The 16,506-nt window shown below is 35.0% G+C and overlaps 1 protein-coding gene across 1 annotated transcript in view; it reads right to left on the bottom strand.

Annotated features, from left to right (window-relative positions):
• The window catches only part of LOC145673397 (uncharacterized), a 345,560-nt gene that overhangs the window by 109,104 nt on the left and 219,950 nt on the right, over positions 1 to 16,506 (bottom strand). The window contains exons 14-16 of the mRNA XM_081743057.1: positions 13,909 to 14,041; positions 8,048 to 8,143; positions 1,347 to 1,454 (exon numbers count right to left, since the gene is read on the bottom strand). Of these exons, the coding sequence (XP_081599183.1) occupies positions 1,347 to 1,454; positions 8,048 to 8,143; positions 13,909 to 14,041 (337 nt within the window). The remainder of the gene's footprint in view (positions 1 to 1,346; positions 1,455 to 8,047; positions 8,144 to 13,908; positions 14,042 to 16,506) is intronic.

The raw sequence follows: 16,506 nt of genomic DNA, 5'->3' as shown, positions 1-16,506 counted from the left end.
TATATCTAATCATTTCAGCATTAAAGGCAAGTTTTATTTAATTAACCTTGGCATAAATCTGTACTTCCGTTATTTACAACACAGCAATAGACTTGAGCATGAAGATCCAACTTTCTCCGTTAGAGGGGTCTGAGGGTATTTAGTAACGCTTTCACACTTAAAAGGTATATGGCTGTACGAGCGCTTTTTCACCAGTAGCAAATAGAAGTTTCATTTTCTCATCCACAAAATGGCATAGTTGCTAAGGTGACGGAGTGTTAACACAAAGTTGGGAGTTCGTACCCCGAGCAATGCCAACGAAAATTTATTTTCATATAATTTAGTATCACGATTGTTACCAACAATACTAATAATAATAGATGGAGAATGAAAAAATGTTTATACAAGGAAACATAAGAAGGTATCAAATTCAAATGCTATATCAATATAAAGCAACCCGTATTATCCCGTGGAATGAAAATGAGGAACAAGCTAAGCTTGTAGAAATATGCATTTCCGGGAAGTATATGTGTAAGCGCCATGGAAATATTCACATTGTAAAATATCTTTCAATATTTTTCAATAATTTTTCTTCAATACATAAATATCCAATCTTTTTACTTTTCATAAAATTATATTATCAAATTTATATATTCATGCACTTAATTATTATTATTTATTAAATTCACTAATAATCTAAATCGAAATATTCAACCGCTCTAAAATTATAAGTTTCAATTGCGCCATCACAATATTTCTTCGATTTCGGTCCGCGGATCAAGCTCTGGCCCAAGAAGGATTACCAACATCAATGAACCAGTGGGGCAACTACAAGCAACCAAAAAATAGGCAACACCGGAGTAGAGGATAAAGCAACAAAGCATAAGTGAAAAGGTATGTGACAAGTTTCTCTTCTTACGTGGGCAAATATCATTAGCGCGTGGCGCAGCGGGCGGAACGGGTGACGGTCATACAAAGCGAGCGCAAATCTATAAAGGAAAAACCCGCGATTAACAAAACAGTAATGGTGCCAGTGGAAACATCTTAACACACGTCATAAACTGGAAGGTTTACCGATTACAAAACAAGATTATCCAATGTAATTGCAGTTTCATTACTTCAATTAAAATGTAATTACCCTATGTATAACACAGTATATGATAAAATGTCGCCTTTTAAACTAAAGTTCCGCCTTAATCGTACGCTTATCGCTTAGCTCGCTGGGGAAATAAGACTATGCAGGAAGGTAATCTCGGCTTAATGCCCTAAATATAAGAAGGGGATTATGAAGGCGAGAAAATCACTATTTTCCTACTATTTAGCAACAAAACGAATAATTTATTTTCATTATATTTCAGCGGCATTACCTTTCTCGCATTGAGCTCCACTAAATCCAGGTAAACAGATGCAACCTTTCTCTTCCGGATCATACACACCACCGTTTTCACAAGGAAATTGTAAACCTAAAATATCATCTGAAATGAGGGAAAATACCTAAATAAAGCACTAAATGGTACAGGTATACATATTTTAATAAAGATTTTTAGTAAATTAGAGTATAATAAAGATTCTAAATAGTAGCAAAATGTGATTGTAGATATCTACAAGAGCATTATTAAAAATAACATGATAGAATTTACCTAAAATGTGAACATAGATTAAAGTAATCTTTCAATTTTATATTAAAAACCTGTACATCTTAGAAAACAATTTATAGTACAATGTTTAATTGGATGAATAGAATCAGTTTATTTCAATCAAAAGTTTTCTTATAAGCCTTACATTTGGAGAACTACATATCGAGTAGCCAAATCTAAATTATCACTGTATTCAGTATGATATGCTTATTCCGTAGATAATACGAAAACTCGATTTAGGGGCCGTTCAAAAATGGTGTGGGAACTAATTATTGGCCAAAATCGCAATGTTTTTATGCATTCTTGGATCATTCCTAAAATTCTTACAATCGCAATCTTTTGATGCATTTTTTGGGTCATTAGTAAAATTCGTGTTTATAACATTTTATTTAAAATGATTTTTATAATAATTATTATAATGACAATGTATTGTTATAATTAATTATATTCTTCTTTAGCTCGAAAGCATATACAACTGAGTGTACTTATGTTTGTATGGTAAACACTAAAACTCTAAAACCTAAAATAATCCAAAATATTTTTGTTAATAACTGTTAATAATATTCTCTGTCCTTAGTTTGTTCAATATTAATTCAAAAATATAAACTGTTCCGCTACAACAATTACAAACCAGTTAACTTGAAATGAAGTCGGTCAGTGAAGTGAAATTACAGAACAACTATCTTTCAAAAGTACCTTTAGTGGAGAAGAACACAAGCAGAGAGAGCAGTAACACTATTTAGGCATTCAACTGCCAATCACTTGCTTGTAATTGAGATAAATATGCAACTAGTGTCCATCTAGTATATTGTAGACAGTTGTTACACTCGTTCTTTTTGACCATGTTGTTCTTACGTTCATCATACAGTGAGGAAAACATTGCAAGTATCTAAAGGATTGCAAAAACATAGTAGTTTTTCTCAACAAACAATAATATGAGAGTTATGGGAACTACTCTTGTTTTCTTTCTCCTGTTGCTATAAAATTCATATATTTGTGTTATAGTACTCTTAATTCAGAGCAGAGTTTCGCCCTCTAAAAGAAGTTGAAAATATACAGATCGAAAGTGATAATTTACTTAAGTATTTTCATTTCAAGAGAAAATTTGGGCTCAGAATTGTCACACAAAACATCTATTTGGGTTCAGAATCATCGCACAAAACATCTACTATATGTATATGATTAGAGCTAGTAAGCTGCGAGAATTTGGCGTGCAATATATGATACATTCCATTCAGCGTGTGAACATTGAAAGGTATTCCAATTTCTGATACTTGGAGATACTAGAATTGTCCAAAATTTCACCTAGAAATTGACATATTTTTATTTGAAAATTGGAATATAGATAGATCAGCGTCAGAGAATAAAACCGATAGTTCAGAAGCATTGAACTACACACTTTCGATGAAAAGAAATATTATACGGGGATAATTATATAGTCGAAATAGTAAGCGAATCTCAGACCCAAATGACTGTCACTAATGCTAAAATATAAACTATTGGAAAATATGAAGTGAAAAATATAATGGTTTATTAATTAAGAAATGGAATGTGCAATGAAAGATAACATGTCCGATATAGACTCGAGGTAGCAACTAGTGTTATATAGTAATTTGTGATCCATTCTGTCCATGTTTTAAGTTGTGTAAAGAAATGCACTTTTAAAAGTTGTGTATGTTTGTGTGCATTTGGTAGAATTATAGTGCATTCAATTATCCGAGCATCAAATGTTTCACTACCAATATTTATTACATTTTTATATCCTCGGTGAATGGATAATTTGAGAATGAACGTATTTAGATATGTAGGAAGAAAGAAAATGTTGGCAATACTGCTGGGATTCTTAATTGTTTTAGGTGACAAAGTATGTATCAGTTGTATTATTTCAATGTCATCGAGTGCCATTTTTACAACAATCTAGTACATATCTGCTGAGTTTAATTAGCTCGTTCATCGTTCTCATTATCATAGACCGCTCTTTATAATATAGTTTCTCATGTGCCCTAACTCTTTCTACGAAGTGTCTCTTTTTTGATTTTTGAAACGAAATCATAATCACAGTAGATTACGTAAATATGGAAGATTTTCAAGTGAGTATCTTTCTTTTTCAATTACGCAGATCTTGCATAGCTTTAAATATGTAACACCTGAAGATCAATAAGCATCCTGATAAACTTCAAAATTTAAACCAAAATTCAAGTACATGCAAGTATCAGTACCACCAAAGAAGTCATAAAGAGGTAGGTCAGGTGACAGGAAAAACAGATCTTCAGTACCATATGATGACGCTCGTGGTGGTGAATACAGCATTAGGGAAGATGCTGGTTAAGAGAATCGTGTGCTTGTGTGTGCTCATGAAGTGGAAAACTGATTTGTTTCATACTGAAGCCTGGTAGCTTTCCTTCGAACCGTGATAACAACTACTCGCACAGTTTGTACGGGTAGCTAATACCAATAATGGGCTCCGTTAACAAGAAAAGCCCAAATACACGGTAATTAATTATGGTAAGGATCATAATTACCTTACGTGGATCCTTTCATTATAAGCTTGACAAATGGATTAGTCGGTGGCGGATTTAGGCATCTTGCAGAAATCGGCAATTTATAGTCCAATGTTCCTCACCTGCTACTCCCTGTGATGAGGTGTTCAACAATGACTTCTTATGTATGTTTTCTTTTGCCACCCTCTGAGTTCTGCGGCCCTCAGCAGTTTGCCTTGTTTGCCTAGTCGGAAATCTGACTCTAGGTTTTGAATGCAACAAAATAACAAATAATGCCAATTGATTGAAACTTTTATTGCCTGTGCAATTTGAAAACTGTTAAGATATGCATTGTAGAAGCTTGATCAACACAAAATTCATATAGTTTGCGTCATTGAAAGTTTTCTGCTGATGTATTGATTTTAGTGGTTTTGTTGGAAAGTCGCAGAATAGTTTTTCACAATTTAACTGCTGTCCAATGACCTTCTAGTGCCTTTTTCTTGCATAAGTCGTCTACACTTCAAATTGCTTCATCCACCTTACGATATTTTAATGCGGTGCTTGTTTTCGTTTTCCGTAAATGCTTCTGAACAAGAGTTACATACGAAGTTCTAGGGTATTTGAGCATAAAGTAAGCGTTTTTGTCGTTGTAGCCAATGCAGTAAAGTTCATAAAAAATCCGTAATCTTGGTACAAAATATTATAAGTTCTACATTCTTTTGAGCGTGTACGAACAGTATGAAGAGTTAAAATATTGCAGAGTTCCTAAAGCGCTGATGTATTACCCTTAACTCAAATTAAGAAGAACCTCTTGTCTCTATTTAAAAGTTCTTAATAAGCGACATCCCAAATTCTGACAATTACTGTATTTAAAGGAATATATGTTTTCTTGTTGCAAAGTTTCAATGTACTTCCACTGCATGTTGTATTAAAGTTAAAATACTTAATTTTAACTATGGGTTTGGTTATACGTATCATTATTAACCTTTAAATAGTGTGGTTCACATGGGAACCAATCCTAAACGTACCACTGCTTACTTTTATTTGGACAGTTTTAAATTTCTCGTTACTTTCCTGGTTTGAAGGAAATAGAGTTTATTTAATGTGTCATAAGTACTAAAATATATACATTCTCCTTAAAAATACACCTCTTTTCGACTTTTTTCATCTGAGATATCACTCGATCGGATCCGATTCAATCGTACCGCCTATAGCTCAACAGTGCACCATAGTGATTGAGAGTAAAACTTATTCTAATGACCTACATATTGTCAAGGGACGGTAAATTCAGATATAAATTTCTATGTTAATTTTATTTATTTGGCTAAAAGATGAAAATTAAATTATATTTTAAAATTGGCTTACATTCAGAAATGTGAAATCATGCAGACAGACGAATTAACTAACAAGATTACATTATGCTTATGGTTGTTTGTTTTGAATGAAGTAACGAGACAGACACGAGTCTGCACATGTCGTCACAGTGTAAACAAACATTGAAGCAAGATGAAATTGTAAAACTTTGTAAATTTTATGTTCACGCCAACACATTCTGAAAGTTGGGTAAAATTGTGGAAATCGCAAACGTAGACTGTTTGGAGATTTGGTCACTGAGAGACAATGTAGAAACTACGGTTTCAGCAAAGAGATGTAATAACATCGAAATTTGGTAAGTAAGAAAACCACGAGATCATCGTTTAGTAAAGGACATAAAAAGGTAATGTCAAAGTGAATCAGGATCAGTCTTGGATGATTAGTTACTGAGGATCAGTTGCGGATGATCTATTGTAGAGGATCAGTTCCTGGAGACCCGTAGGAGGATCAGTTCCTAGTATCAGTCTCAGAAGATCAACACTACGTTCTCAGTGGAATCCCTTCCACTGTGGTTCACCGCTGACATCTAACTCAGAGTCCATGAGTTCGACTCCATTAACGTCAAGGTATGTGTTATTACATCTCTGGTTGCTCTCAGATGAGTGAATAACCAATAGTCTATTTGATGTGATCAAACAATTATCTAACGACTCATAAACATACACAATACACTTAATTCAACTCCAATTAATGACAATAAATGACCAATTAATAGTAAGTGTTTAGGTCATGATTTATAATCTAACCTCTTGCATGATTGTTATACAGGGTGCGGCACGTAAAACCGGCCCGTAAAGCGAACACATAAAATGAAATGTAATGTATTGAATATGATTAACTACAACACATAAATGAAATGTAATGTTTGAATATGACTACTCACCTTCATAGCAGCCTTCAGAGCAGGTGCTGAAAGTGTCCTCCGCCCACTTCAACACACATGTGAGCACGATTGAGGAGATTCATATATACTCTTGTCAGTTCTTGTGTTGTAATGCTATTGGTGACATCCTGGATCCTGGTCTTGAGTTCTTCAATTGTGTGTGGATTTGTTTCGTATACTCTTCCCTTTAACAGTCTCCATAAGTAAAAGTCACACGTGGACAAGTCTGGTGACCGAGGAGGCCACAAGCCTTTGCTGATTGTCCTCTCTGGTGTAAACATTTCATGCACAAGGGACAATGATGCAGCTGATGTGTGGCATGTAGCACCGTCTTCTGAAAGTAACATAACTGACGCTCCTCTTCGGTCAAGTGTGTATAAAACTCCTCCAGGATTCCCATATACACGTCACTGTTCACGGTCGTCTCAAAGAATATGGGCCCAATAACGCGTGTGGCGCAAATGGCACACCAAACATCAATCTTCTAATCATGCAAGGGTACCTGGTGGATTGCGTGTGGATTTTCTGTCGATCAATACCGGTTGTTTTGGGAATTTACGTACCCAGACAGGTGGAACCACGCCTCGTCACTCATGATGAGCATTAGTGGATCCAAGAAACCACTGGCAACATTGCTCAACAGCCATGAACAGAAATGCACCCTCTTCTGCAGGTCAGGCTCCTTCAGTTCTTGCACAACACTTATCCGGTACGGTTTTAACTTCAGTCCCCTTAAAACACGTCTGCAACTTCTCTCACTCGCATGAACCTGTTGACTCAATCTCCTGGTTGACTTTCGAGGACTTCTTGTCATTATCTCCTCCACCTGCATCTTTAATTCAGGTGTGCAGACGTCTGTTCCTGGGAGCATTTTGAACCGATCCTGTACGCCGCCATTTTTCAATTAATTCCTGAATGGTGCTTTTTGCTGGCACAGAACATCCTGGAAATTTCTCCCGAAACAAATTCTTTGTTTTCACAAAAGATCCAGTGAGAATGAACCCTTCAACAATGGCAACACGCTCGGGTATCGAATACGGCATTATCACACACTGACACTCACCCGGCTTAACACAACGAGGCCTTTTTCTCAACTGGTTTCGACAAGTTTCACTGGCTGCGGCTGCACGTGACTGCTTCAGGTCACGTAAGTCGACCCGACCTCGACACGCCATCTCTTGGTAGGAAGGTAGATTATTTAAGTGTTGCCAAAAACACAATATACCAGAATATTACGACGGGCCGGTTTTACGTGCCGCACCCTGTATAATTCCTGTCTATTCCCGATAATAGACAGAAGCAACTAATATCGTGTCAAAGAGCATGCCACATCCCACATATAGGCATGACACGATAGTGTGTTGACAATATATAATTGGTGGCGTGTTTGTATATATACATGTAGTATATTTTTAAAATACAAGATAATCTTTGAAACACGGAACGTATAATAAATACTTCTTGTGCTACTGAAAAACGCATCGTTATTTAAAGGAATACTAGTAATTTAACTCAGACGTAGTAATAAAACACGAAACTAATAAACGAGAAAACATCACGAATAAATAAAGAAAGATATTTTTTACAATGAACTCTTATTTTCCTTATTTATGTAACACAACAGAGAATACATTTCTTGAGAGGTGTATATGTTAGATAACGAACTGGCATATATATATATATATACACGTTACCTGTTTTCTGGTTCAAATGACTTCTATCTACATCACAAGTATAATTTAGTATAACATCTTTTCCAGTAGATACAATTGCTATATCTTCAGTTGGATCTGAAATTCAGATAAGGTTTTAGAATATCAGTATGTGTGCATAATTGATTAATTTATTCATTGTTCATGAAAAATAAACTAGTGATGCAATAAAATTGAAAACCTCGTAGTATTTAATACGGATAGGAAAAATGATTTTTTTTCTTGAATGAGGCTTAGGTATAACTTTTGTAAGATGTTCCAAAAGGAAAATACTTTCATTTTTAAAATTTGTTGTATGGTAGATGAGCAATATGTGTCAAATGCTCATTTAAAAAATTTCATACCATTAATCGTAAATTACTCTCATACTTGCAGCCGTTTGAATTGCATTTATTAGCGATGAAATACCTTTGATAGTTATGAAGAGGGACTGAAAGTACTGTTTGCGATTTTATTTCACCCACTTTAGTGTGTAGTGACTTACATAGCAGCTAATATTATTACTGTTAGCTATTATACCAATATTACAATAATATCATCATCATCATCATAGGCATTCTGCCATTAGTGGCAGGTCACTTGCCGCAACTGATAAGCTTTCATTCTCCAAGGTCTTCCGTTAACCTCTTTGTTCTCATATACGATTTTTGTGTTTTGATATCGCCCCTGAATTGTAGTCTGCTTCGCCTCCTCCCTCTCTTTTCTGCCAACATACTATCTAGCACGTCTCTCATAATACAGTTCCTTCTTAGCCAATGTCCCAACCAGTTTCTTAATAATATCTAAAATTGTTATTTCCTCCCCTACCATTTCTAACACCCTTTCGTTCGTTTCCCGCTCGACACAGCTTATTCTCTCCATTCTTTTCCACACCCACATTTAAAAATCTACCAGTCGTTTTTCAACATTTTTGTGTAATGTCAATGTTTCTGTCCCATACAATACAATACTCCACACGAAGCGTTTTATGAGTCTTTCCCTCAACTCTTCATTAGGGTTACTTTTAGAATTCTCGTGAATTTTCAAACACTCTTTCTGATAGAGAGTTATGATTAAAACCTCCTTCGCATACCTATAATTTGTGTTCTGAGAGCTGAAGATACAAAGTTCCAGCTCAATGCGGAATAACTTTCTGTAAAAATACCACGTAGATTCAGTATTGATGAAATCCATGTTCTTTGGCATAAATGTGCTTCATAAGTTACATCTCTTACAAGATTCATATTATTTTCCAATATTTTGTATTTCGTTTGCTGGAGGCATGGGGGATTAGTGGTTGTGTTGCAATAATAACCTTGTGGTGGATAACATCATAGTGGATATCCACTTGGGGTGGATAACATCGTGCCTGCACCTTTTTCCGTCGAAGGTCTCCTGTTTCCTTCTACATTTGAATTCCATTAATTCTTTGAAAAACATTCACTTCCGTTTGTTTTTCGTCTTCTTTAGCGTACAATGCATAATCGTAGGATTGAAGCTAGAACTTTCTGAAATTTTTTCCTAATTTATTCTTGTTAGACTTCCAAACTATCTTATGCATCAGTGTCGAAAGTCTTTTAGAATTACTATCTCCATCTGCCTCTAGACAGATAGAGAAAAAATGATAAGAAATATAGAAAACTGTTTTCTTGCAATGGATTCAGGATCCGTAGAATAGTTTCCATCTCGTCCGTGAACACTCTATTCAAACCGGAAGTGTTAAAAATCGATCTTTCTGGTTTCAATGTTAATCGCTACGGATGGAAAACAGTAATAAATAGTGACAAGTGTTTCATGCAACCACTTCTCGATCTCAAGAGAACATACCACTTGAAACTTTACTAAAATTGAAAGTGGTTGAAGTGTACTGGTACTTCCTTTTTCAATAGTAGTTTTCATTTAGTTATTGTAAAACGGTGGGAGTTATTGAGAAGCAGCTTTTTGCTGCCAATTTAGTGTTCCAAGAATAATCTCTATCTGTTTCGAGAAAATTTAGTAATAGCTAGCTACAAGCTCTTTTTGGAAATCAACTCAGCGCCTGAAGATAACTTATTATCAGCACCCGTAATATTTTAACAAAACCTGAAGTAGATTAAATTTACTAGTACTTCCGGTTCTGATATTAAGTTCCATATGGTAAAAAACTGTGTAATATATCGAAGAGCGGTTTAATGTAACCAATTCAGTGTCCTAACAATGAGTTTTATCTCCTCAATTAACACTATATACAATCCGAAAGTGGTAGAAACTCACCATTTCTGATTTTAACGTTGTTCACCATAGAAAAAACAGTAATACATAATGTTCAATAGTTTATTGTATAACGTGCCTTCGTATAGCTTCGTCATGGGCTACCGGTCTTTAATGACCAGGACAAGTATTTAAACTGGGAGAATAATCGAAGTTCATTCTGTAGCAAAAATTAGTTACATTCTCTTTAATAATCTTGTTACATCGAGTCAACGCGTATACATATATATATATATATATATATATATATATATATATATATATATATATATATACTCCAAACTCGTCCTTGCAGAAAGTCTAATTGAGAAATTTAACCCATCAGCAAAATATAGTCTAATACACTGCACTAATGTTATTTTATTTCACATAAATTTATATTTAAGAACTTTCAGATAGTGCTTTGCCAAAATGTTTGAAACATCTATATTTACCACAGTATTTTAACTGCACAATATCATAAACAAGATTAACACTTTTATGTAATTATGTAACTATGTTTGAAATTATATACATTTCTCTGCATTGAAGAAACCGTTAAACTCACTAATTTTGAGAATTTTGATATATAATTACGTTACAGTTGACTACAATAGAATAGATAGTGCCCACTTTCATAGTGGTCATCGAAACCCACTTCCCTTCCCCAGGCACATTCGTATATGAGAAATTCTTTCAGCCAGAGGAGCTGAAAATATACTTTTTTTATTTAGGTTGCCTACTCCTCAGGTAATACATTCCAAGATTTTTTCAAAGTGTGGAAAATGTTTGCACACGTAACAATTGTAGTCAGTTCAGCTTCTCAAGATAATAAATCACCGCATAAGATTATATTAAAATTGCAAGAAGTACAATTACTTCTACATCTGGTTTCGATATTCATTTTCATAGAATAAGAACGGTAATGGATATCGAAAAGAGCTTTTTTGTAACCTGTTCAGTCTCAGAAAATAGATTTTCTCTTTCATTAACCTTCTATTCAAATCAGAAGTGGTAGAAATTAATTGTCCTTAGTTTCAATGTTGATCGCAATACAAGGGTGGTAATAGAGAAAAAATCTTTCTGGTAATCGATTCAGCGTCTGAAGATCACCACTTGAAATTTTACACCAAATTCAAAAGTAGTTGAAATTTACATGTATTGCGGTTTCTATTAGAGATGGGCAGAAACGGTTTTTATAAAAACCGGAAACCGATTTCTAGAAAAACCGAAATCCGAAAAGACGACATTTCGGTTTCTCCAAAACCGGTTCGGTTCTTCGCTGAAACCGTTTTATGTTTTCTCTAAAAGCCGGTTAGGGTTTTGCTGAAACCGGTTTTCACCGATATAAATACACACACAGGAAAATACGAAGAAAACGAGCTCCAGTGAACAAAGGAAACTTACGCTGGTGACACAAAAAACGGGGCTCTATGCTTCACCTGCACCCTTGTACAGTCACGAACATTAATAAATGGAGGCTGAAGCCATTATTTCTTATGGTTCCAACTTCCATTTATTAATGTTCGTGACTGTACATACAGAAAACCGAAATCGGGTTCGGTGAAAAACCGAACTGGTTTTGGAGAAAGTCGATAACCGGGTCGGTGAAAACTGAACCGCTTTTCGAGGAAACCAAAACCGGTTACGGCGAAAAAAGTTTTTTTAAAAATTCAACATCCGGTTTAATTTTTTCTAAAGCCCGAAGACCGAAAAAATTGGTTTCTTTGTCTACCACTAGTTTCAATACAGATTTTCACACAGCAGAAACGATAAACGACATGGAAAATCGGGTTCTTGACTTAAGATTTAGTATTGCCTATAATTTCATTCATCCGTTCAAACCAGAAGTAGTTAAAATCCACGATTACAGATTACAGCATAGATCGTATACTGGATGTAATGGTAATCGATAGCGACAAGCAGTCTTTTTGATATGGATTCAGTACCGAAATAATGTTTCATCTTTGTGTCTATTCCTTTATTGCAACCGGAAGTAATATACATCAAATAGCAATTCCTTTATTGCAACCGGAAGTAATATACATCAAATAGCAATTCCTTTATTGCAACCGGAAGTAATACACATCAAATAGCAATTCCTTTATTGCAACCGGAAGTAATATACATCAAATAGCAATTCCTTTATTGCAACCGGAAGTAATATACATCAAATAGCAATTCCTTTATTGCAACCGGAAGTAATATACATCAAATAGCACTTGCAGTTTTATTATGAATATCCAAAGAGCAAATGTATTAGATAGCGAGTAATGGCTTTTTTTGATATGGAGTCAGCGTCCGAGAAACAGATTCTACCTTTGATCTTATTAATTTATTGCAACCAGTAGATATAGGTGTACTACTTGAAGTTTGAATTCACATAATTCGATAGGCTACCGTAGTTTCAGACTGTGAAACGAATCAAATTTGTTTAATTATACACTCACCAGCCAAAATATTACAACCACGTACCTAATATCTGATACGAGCACCTTTGATTCAAAGGGCAGCAATAATGTGATATAACATGGAAGCAATAAGGCCTTTGTTAGCGGCCGGAGGCATACACAAGTCACTTAATTTCCGTAAATTCCCTAAGGAAGACAATGAACTCACTTCTGAAATTCAATTACATCCCAAAGGCGTTAAGATTAGGAGAGTATTGGGAACATTGCAGCAATTGAAATTCATGATTGTACTTCTCCAACAACTGCAGCATAATGTTGGCCTTGTGACAAGAAGCGTTGTCCTGCTAAAAGGCTTAAACATGACTGATTCTTACAGTTCCATCGATGTAATGAACGCAGTATGTTGATTCATCGTACCAGGCAACGTTGTGCCGTTACCCACCGGTCCAATGACGACTAGTATGTAACCATTCTACTTGTGATCGACGATGCCATGCAGTTAATATTGTTATAAGTACGGGGTGACGGCTGTCCAGGCCTATATGTGACAGTCTACTTCGAATCGTATGCTAAAACACACGTGCTTTGTCCAAGTGAAAATTTACTGTTGATTGTATCACAGCTGTCGCCTTAGCCTCTTTTTGTATTACCATGAGCAAAAGTGTATTCGCACTTCCAATTTTCGCATCTTTCAACTCTGGGAAACCAATATTGGTATGAGAATTGCTTAGTTGAGAACTAAGCAAGGCGTTCTACAAGTGCTTAGTTTGTTCAAAAGATGAAACTGAAAAAAAGCAGGATAAAATCCATGTTTCTGTAACGATTAAACAGTCGGGAAGAAGACAATATCTGCAGTGCTATTGATATCGTGAAAAAGTTAGAAGTGATCTTATTTATCATAACAATAGACATACCAAGGAAAAATCAATATTATTAAAACATTCATTTTGTTTCAGTGAATAATTTATTTTCTATGCCTCTGGATGTTTTAACGTTTCTACGTTGATATTATTCGTTGCAACGTTATCTTTTCTTTTGTTGGTTATCAATTTTAATATCTCTACTGAAACTTTATGAAAAAATATATGACATCGTGCGAAGTGATTTGATTCCCGCCTTTGTTTTGCGAAAATTTTTTATCTGCAAAACCATAGTATTTCTTATTAAAAAATGAATTGATTTCCTGACAACCTTCGTATTAAGATTATTAAGGAAGAGTCTTACCTTCAGAGTTGCATCCACGAAAATATTTTATATACAGTATAGAGTTTTGTTTAAATCCTGTAACATTCAACTGAAATTCTTCATGTGCAACTGAAGAAACATTGGTAAATATACGATGGTTGTGCCAACCTTCCTGCAACAATAAAATTAAATTACAAGCTACAGGTTGAATGGCACTTCTATGAGGTAATCCAAGCAATATGAACTAAAAGTGCCGTACGGGGAATTATGACTACATAAGAAGAAACTTTCGTTGTCATGTTATCATGTCATAACACCTTATGAGGTTACACGAATATAGTTGGTGAATAAAGAATCACTTAGACATGCGTTTAAAATGATCACGCCAGAATAGTGAAAAAACTAATCAGCTTGTTGATCATATATACTGAACTTCATAAATTCCATACGGAGATGCAGAGGTGCTAGACGCGATATAACATTTAATCTCTCAAATTACGCTGTGGTATCAATTTTGAAATCATGTTCTTTTACATCTTGTAAAATGAAAGTACAGTATGGAGATACTTGGTACAATATTACAATATTACGACGTAATTTAACATAGATAAAGCGCTTTTGTACAATGACAGTTACGTAAGTGTTTGCTCATTTAGTTGAAAGGTATCCGGTTCGGTTTTTGAAGAGCGGGTAATGTACCCATAGTTAAAGGATATTCTGTCTATATTCGGCCAGTTTTAAATTGAAATCATTACTATGAATACTAAGATAAGCACAGTAATAAATTTTACATTCTCGAGTTTGATTTTTGCGGAATAAGATAGCGCGCTATTTGTGAAACAGTTTTGTCTTTAAATTTTGATAGTAGAGTGTTAAAAGTTCAGTGGTTTAACAGTGGTGGAATCTAAAGGGTATGAGCTAGCAGCTGGAATCGATATCTGATCTTAAAAAGAAGGAAGTCAGAAATGTCCAGGAGGGATTCGTGACATAAGCTACAAAGTAAACGAGACACAGAGTTACATCTTAGCGCTGTATACTTGTACAGCATCCCATGGGATGTGCATGTTTAAAAGCGCACAAGAAATCGTAATAACAGGAGAGAGTGTTAAAGTTCAAGCTGGTGCTACGGATGTTCAACAATAGTGGACTCAAAGAAAATCGTGAGTTCGATTGTGGATAACAGAAATATGATTTTTGAGCGGAAATTCGATCTCCATTCCAACTGTTAGCTCATGCCCTTTGGATTCCATTCTAAAGCACTGACATTTTAAGACTCTACCATCAAAAATTAAACCCACAATTCTTTAACTTTAAGTAAACTACCCCTTTTACCAAGATCCCTAATCTAATATAACATGCATCACTGTACTTAATTTATAATTCGTTCACCGTAATCCTTTCAAGTTTAACCACGTCGGTTCCGGCGTCCCCCACAGAGGACATAAAATATGACGACATAATTATTGCTTTACAACTTTAAAATCCGACTGGTAATATTGAAAACTGTTTACAAGGGATGATCCACCTATGATCATTCCCTGTAAACAGTTTTCAATGTTGCCAGTCTGATTTTAAAGTTGTAAAGCAATATTAATGTCGTCATATTTTACGTCTCCTGTGTGGGACTCCGGAACCGACATGGTTAAGGCTCTTAGAAAACCGTTGAACCTAATATACTTTAATCATAAATAGGTTAGCCATTTTACCAAGAATCAAATTAAACACCATCAATCAAATGAACATCCATCTATGTCATTACAGCAACCTACAAAATCACTTTATTAATACGAAATTACGTTATGATGTCATATAGCAATTAAATGACTCTTTATCAACTTCAAGTAACCTCACATATTTATTCATATTGCATATAGATTATTTTTCTAATAAGTAATATACTACTATTGGAAGAAGACGATCTGATCCTAATTTGAATGCTCAAAGGTCACATTTGCGTATGTTACCATAGCTTTGCTCATTTACGGTAATCATTTCGCAGAAGTTTCGCTCGGATTTCGAGTTGAGGCAGCATGCTATCGGTGGAAGAGAAAAGGCTACAATAGCAGGAAAGTAAAGGGCCAGCCAGAACTCCAAAGCAATATATATATATATATATATATATATATATATATATATATATATATATATATATATCTATAAGATCATCAGTCATGACAATAAAGTCCCTGTGGTTCGGTATATGGAAGCACGAACATTAACGATCGGTTGTTTAGTTCTTCTTGCATTATTACTCCTTACACCTACTTATCACCAAGAACGTCTATAGAGCGGTACAAAAACCTTCAGTGGGAAGGCTAATGGAGGACATTAATGTCAGCTAGTTCTACTCCTATGCGTGCTCGTAAATGTGCAGATGAGTGAAAAATTTCAGCATGTATCTTCACATATCACGCTAAATCCGGAATCCTTAGAGTTTTATCAAACTCACTTGAAACATAGTAGTATGGTGTCACACCATCAAGTGAAACTCGCCAACGCGACTAGCGTGCAGCTATGGGAAAATATTAAGTATGCAATACTCTACCCAGAGAGGTATTCATTATATACTCAAGACAGATATTCATACGTAGACCTACTACCAGGTACTACATCTGCAAGCATGAGTCCTTAGATTGT

The sequence above is a fragment of the Thermobia domestica genome, chromosome 16 (genome assembly GCF_964235325.1).
Source record: "Thermobia domestica chromosome 16, izTheDome1.hap1.1, whole genome shotgun sequence".
In the NCBI taxonomy this organism is placed as follows: Eukaryota; Metazoa; Arthropoda; class Insecta; order Zygentoma; family Lepismatidae; genus Thermobia; species Thermobia domestica.
This window is presented reverse-complemented; position numbering and strand designations above follow the sequence as displayed.